Below are 6,000 nucleotides of genomic sequence, written 5' to 3'. Positions count from 1 at the left end.
CAAAACTTTTCACTTAAACTGCAGAAATAGAATTACAATATTTTTATGATTTTATTTTATTATAATGAATTAGTATATTAAATTGTATATGATATGTTTGTTTAAGGCATTAACTGATTAATATAAGAGTAGTATTGCTTGATGACTTGAATTATCTAAAATATTTATAGCACTCCCGTGGATTTCTTCCCAATAGATACTTTCGTTTCCCCCCTTGCGAATGCCAAGTAGGTACAAAACGAATCGACGTACTGTAGTAAGATCGATAAACTGATTAGTTTATGTCAATAAAGAGTAATTAAAAAAAGGTATCGCACCATTTAAACAAATACAGCACATAAGATTTTTTTTTATGAAAAGTAGATTACATACCTATTTCCTAAATTAATATATATTTCAATTCGGGAACTTAGGCACTTTCGTCATCTTTTTCGGCGCCATATTGGTTTTCACGTATTTCCTGAGTTGATCCATAGATGTAAACATTTAAGGTGCTATCGCTATTAGTAGGGAGCTATTGTATTCATGTTAGCGTTACACCGTTAACGTTAAATTTGGCTTTTGCACTATATCTACAATGTAAGCTGTAAATATTTATTTTAGTTTATAAATAAAAAAATATTAATTTTATGAAAAGAACTACAAATTTATTCTGAAAAAGTTTTCTAGAACCACAAGAAAAGTATTAATAAGTTAATAGTTAATAATAATAGAAATGATTAAAAATCATGTTCATCATTGTTCTTTACAATCATTCTACTAAAAATTTATTCTATGTCTAAAAATTAGATTCTACTAAAATTTGAAACACTACATATTAAAATTATGTTTACTGTATTTAGATAAAGTGTAGTGAAGATAAAAGCTAAGATCAAAAAATAGATGCGTTGGCAATATAACATAATGTCAGCCAGATATTCGGGATGTGCAAAAAAAACTCTTGGAAATGGGAAAAAACAGAATATAGAATTATATATTTCTGAAAAAATTCCCAAATGTACAATAAAACCTGATAAGTACAAAAAAAATACAACAGACAATACAAGAATATGGCTCCATAATACATAACATAATATATACAGTACAAAAATATACCACTAGACATTATAGTAAATATATATTATATTAATATATAAATCTTAAGATACAGGGTGTGTCAACGATAAAGTCCATTATCTTATTTGTTTCAAGACTAACAAAAAAAATTAAATTGAATAATTTTAGAGAATGATCATAGTCTAAGATTGGCTGCAGGATTATTACGTTCATCATGTAGATAATCAAATCCTAATTTTTAAATATATTTATGAATAGGTGAATACACTTTTAACAGGGGCCAATGAAAAGTGGCCGCAACTTAGGAATGTTATATGAGTGCAAACTGAAAGTATATATTAGGATGTATTTGTCGAAAATAGTTTAACTTCTACGGGGGTGGCTCAAAAATTGAGTGAATTGGGATTATTTTTATTGCATTTTTGGCTTCCTTTCTGATCACTTTACATAATCCTAAGATATTATTAAATATGTTTTGTTAGTTTCAGAACAATTACTAAATAAATAAAAAAAATATTTCAGCCTTTCTTTTTTTAAATACAAGAAATGTCCTGAAATCAAAACTATATTAGGTGTTTACTATATTTATTCTTTACTTAATTTGCTATAAATATCGTAATCTTAAATCATACAGGGTGTTAAAAATTCTATGCCAAACTTTCTAAAATATAAAACAGTTTTTCTTTGCTTTATTTTAAATAGAACCGCTAAAGATTTTTAAATACTTTAAATACAAAAAATGTGCATTTTTAATTCCTCATCAACAACACATAATATACAGAGTGTTCCATTAAAAAAGGAAGAACAACTACTTTATATTTTAGAAAGTTTAGCATAGGATTTTGAACACCCTGTATGGTTTAAGATTACGATATTTATAGCAAAGTAGTACCGACATTCCTTGTATTTTTAAAAAAGTATTTTTAACATTTGTGTTATAAAAGGCTGAAGTATTTTTATTTATTTATTTAGTACCTAATAGCTCTGAAACTAATAAAACATATTTAATAATATCTTAGGATTATGTAAAGTGATCAGAAAAGAAGCCAAAAATGCAATAATATATGTGGTGTTCCATTTAAAAACATCATTCCGATTCGCTTACTTTTTTGACCCACCCTGTAGAAGTTAAAATATTTTCATGAAATACTTCCTAATACATACTTTCAGTTTGCATTCATACAATTTTTTTATTATAGGAGCATCATATGCCTGACTCACTGTTGCCGGACCCGGATAAAGTAGTAGGAACGACTTCGAACTGTGGCAACCCCTATTTGTGGCCACTTTTTGATTGGCATCCCGTTGAAAGTGTATTACCCTATTCACAAATATATATAAAAATTATATTTTAATTACATTATGAGCTTAATAATCCTGCAACCTGATCCTGTACTATCAGGTACACAATTTAAAATTAATTTTAAATAAGAGGGGACTCCAAAAAGTGTGGCAGATATAATATTTTTTTAATGTAACACCCAATACAATAATTTTTTATTTTATATTTAGATTCTGCCCAAAATTCTATAACCTTTGTATATAAAGATTGATTGTTGATTTATTATATACTGTAGCTATCGCCAATTTAACTGGTATGCCAGCACTGGCATGGTAGTGGCAATATGTAAATACTTTCATACCAGTGATTAGCATAGAAAAGTTTTTACACAATGCCACTACCATGTCGGTGCTGGCATAACACATTTTTTTAAATAAATATTAAGAAAACTATTAGTTCTAGGTATATAACATTATTTATAATATATATCTGCCTCACTTTTTGGAGTCCCCTCTATATTTAAAATTAATTTACTAATTAAATTTACTCTTTACTCTGTCACTGACTCACACTGTACAACATAAAACAATATGTATGAAAAATAATACTAGACACTAAACACTACACACTTTCTTCTCCCTCAGTTAAATAATTGTCCTCATCTGAATCGGAATCATTCGTGTCGATAATTACAGGTAGAATATCGGAGGCATCAATCAGTTGTTCTTGGGCCCAGGCTTTATCGATTATGCTATTGGTATGTCTGATATAATTCTTCCATTTCTCTGGTGTAACCTAAAATAAAACTTTTAATATAAAATAATCTAAACCACATGTAATCTACCTTCTCAAGTGCTTCTTTCCAAAGACCTAATACTGCATCACTTGTAACAGGATGAATGGCACTAATCTTGGCATCATAGTAGCGCTTGCATTCTGACCATACCATTTCGATGGGATTGTACTGACAATGATATGGAGGAAGTCTCAACACACGATGTCCTTTCTCATTGGCTAATTCGTCCAGTCTGCCAAATAAATGCAATGGAATAAAGTTATAATGTTAAATCAACATATCGCATATACAATTGCATTCATGTCAAAGTAATAAGACTGTTTGTTGACTTACTTGTATTTCTTAGGTGCAACATTCTGCTTGACAATATTCCAAACCTGATCTTTCATTGCCAGAGGTGGTGATTGGATTCCCTTTTCTTGCAAGAAATTAATCAGGGATTCCTTACTCCAACTCTGATTTGGAGTTCTCTCGAAAAGGGTACTGTGGTATGGAGCATTATCCATTATAATCAGAGATGGTTCATCTAAATTTTAGATTACACAATATTAGATTTTCCCATTAAACATAATATAATTTTAAAAAAAATCATAATATAATTCCTAAGAGCTTATTGTGAATTATCACCTAAATTTGGAATTAATTGTTCTTCAAGCCACTTTTCAAAATTTGCCGAGTTCATTGAATCATGGTAGTCACCCGATTTAGTGCCTGATTTGAAAACTAAGCTAGCATTCTCCACAAATCCATCTTCTGACCCAGCATGCAATACAATATACCTTAAAAAATCACTATCATACATACCCAAAAATGAAGTACAAGGTACATTTCTTTACAGTTAAACTACAATGTAATCGATATAATCCCATGCATTTATTGGTGCACACTTGTTGCTATGCAGATGTAACGTTTTATGTTTTTCTTTGCATTCACTCTTTAGGTTAGAAACATTATCGTTATATCAGCTGTTTACTGCTCATGCACCTTAGACAAGCAAAGAGAGGGGACGCGTAATCGACATCTACGGCCAATATCAAATTTTGTGATTGGCTCCTAAAAATTGTGTGTTTTTTTGTATTTTGTGCTGTAAAAAGCTTTTTAAAGACTTGAAATAATTATTATTTAAGTATGGTGTTTTGTTGTGCTTACAATTCTAAGATCTGTAATGAGAGAAAGAACTAGGAATCACTTTTCACAAACGGCCTTGGCATGGAGCCTAGCGATTTTCCATCACAAAATTTCTACTGGTAATGCCCGTCCCCCCCTTTCCTTGTCTAAGTGATGAACAATACATTTTGAAAATTTTTAAATTTAAGTGTAAATCCAGTTGGTATATTAATAACTTAACATTTTCCAAACATCAGAGGTTATTATTTGTCTATTTGTCTATTTTTTGGAAAACTGTTTGAATATTACAATTGGTTTTACACTTAAATTTAAAAATTTTTAAAAGTGGAGTTAACTGAGTTGTGCAGTGCATGGCTCATATGTTACTTACTAGAAACAACTTAACAGTTATCATATATTATTGTTTGTATCTCTATTTGTTCCCTTCTAACTGACCTATAAGTGAACCAATGAATATGTAAAAAACATGTACCTTACTCCTTCTCCAGATGTTTTACGAACTGTTTGTAGACTGCCATCTTGCCAGCTCTTTCTAAATCCACCCTTACTGTAAATCCAGGTTTCATCAAGAAATACTGGTCTGAAAGAACAATCAGAGATTTGATTTTCTTTATATTGTCGTAAAAATTGCAGTCTCTTCTGTGCAATATATGGCTGCTCCATTAAATACTTCCTGTTAGAATGCTTGCAACTTTGCCATCTAAACTGCAAATATTTAAGTCCTTTCCCCAACATAGTCAGAGACAACTGAACATCATCAATGTTTTGAAGGTTTGCTTGCAAAGTTTGTAATGTAATATGTTCCCCTATATAATCCCATACAGTGAAAAATTAGATACATATAATATTAAACAATAATAAATTTATTGTAGCCTACCTGCAGCATACATTGAATAAATACGTGTTCTAATTGTATGTTCATGTATCTTATAAGCAGGAATCCACGGGACAAAGCAATTCTGTGACTTGTTGCTGCTTTTTGTTCTTCATCTTTCACGATTCCTCTAGAACTGATTCTTTGCACAGTCGTGCGTGAAATTCCTAAAGCCTCCGATGCTCTCTATAAAACACGTGAATATTTTCGATTTAGTTAAAAAATATTAACTTGATAGTTGTCCAATTACATCGTAAACAGCCGACACAGGCAAAAGGGGTTTTCCAGCATTTTTTTCGAGTTTGAAATACTGGATAACTTTTAATATGAGCCGTTGTTCGTTTTCACTAAAACGGGACGGCATTTTAAACACAAATTAAATCACAAATAACTCAGTAAACACAGAAAATCTCCCACAAAAATATCAAAAAGTGATAAAAATCCTCTTTGAAAAATTTACAAGAAACTATCGGAGCCGTTAAAATTTAACGACAACTTTGACAGTCGGCGTTCCGTATTGTTCAATTTCGGCGGGTAATACAAACACGATGTTTGTCCTTTTCTATTCGTGCTTATCGGACAAGGACATAAATATTTTATCCGTAATAATAGTGATCAGCATGTGATCAGTATATAAAAAGAATAAAATAATCGTACGATGTAATCAATATAATGGACTTACGTTTTTGACACAAAATTTCCATTTCATGTGATAAACATGGATAAGAGAGAGAATGACAATCTGTGACGAAAGTTCCAAACCTCACGAATTGAACAGTAATTACATTAATGTGGTTTTAATATTCAAATGTTATTATAAATAAGTTTTTACAAAATAATTCTGAATAAATTAATTAAATCAAT

At 30.2% G+C, this 6,000-nt stretch overlaps 1 protein-coding gene and 1 long non-coding RNA gene across 2 annotated transcripts; both read right to left on the bottom strand.

The window, feature by feature from the left end:
* Positions 1-2,066: 2,066 nt before the first annotated feature.
* LOC115877995 lies at positions 2,067-5,198 on the bottom strand. Its single transcript, XM_030894347.1, has 6 exons — positions 5,140-5,198; positions 4,735-5,068; positions 3,762-3,913; positions 3,468-3,660; positions 3,183-3,366; positions 2,067-3,133 (listed from the first exon to the last, which is right to left on the bottom strand). The coding sequence occupies exons 1-6, from the start codon at positions 5,150-5,152 to the stop codon at positions 2,960-2,962; spliced, it is 1,050 nt and encodes a 349-aa protein (XP_030750207.1). The 5' UTR covers positions 5,153-5,198; the 3' UTR covers positions 2,067-2,959.
* A 49-nt stretch (positions 5,199-5,247) lies between these two features.
* Positions 5,248-5,722, bottom strand: LOC115877996. The gene is made up of 2 exons (XR_004049454.1): positions 5,387-5,722; positions 5,248-5,322 (listed from the first exon to the last, which is right to left on the bottom strand). It is a non-coding gene; the product is annotated as an uncharacterized LOC115877996 (long non-coding RNA).
* Between the last annotated feature and the right edge of the window lie 278 nt (positions 5,723-6,000).

This window comes from Sitophilus oryzae, unplaced genomic scaffold (genome assembly GCF_002938485.1).
Source record: "Sitophilus oryzae breed Bouriz unplaced genomic scaffold, Soryzae_2.0 scaffold_149_pilon_pilon, whole genome shotgun sequence".
Lineage (NCBI taxonomy): Eukaryota > Metazoa > Arthropoda > Insecta > Coleoptera > Curculionidae > Sitophilus > Sitophilus oryzae.
This window is presented reverse-complemented; position numbering and strand designations above follow the sequence as displayed.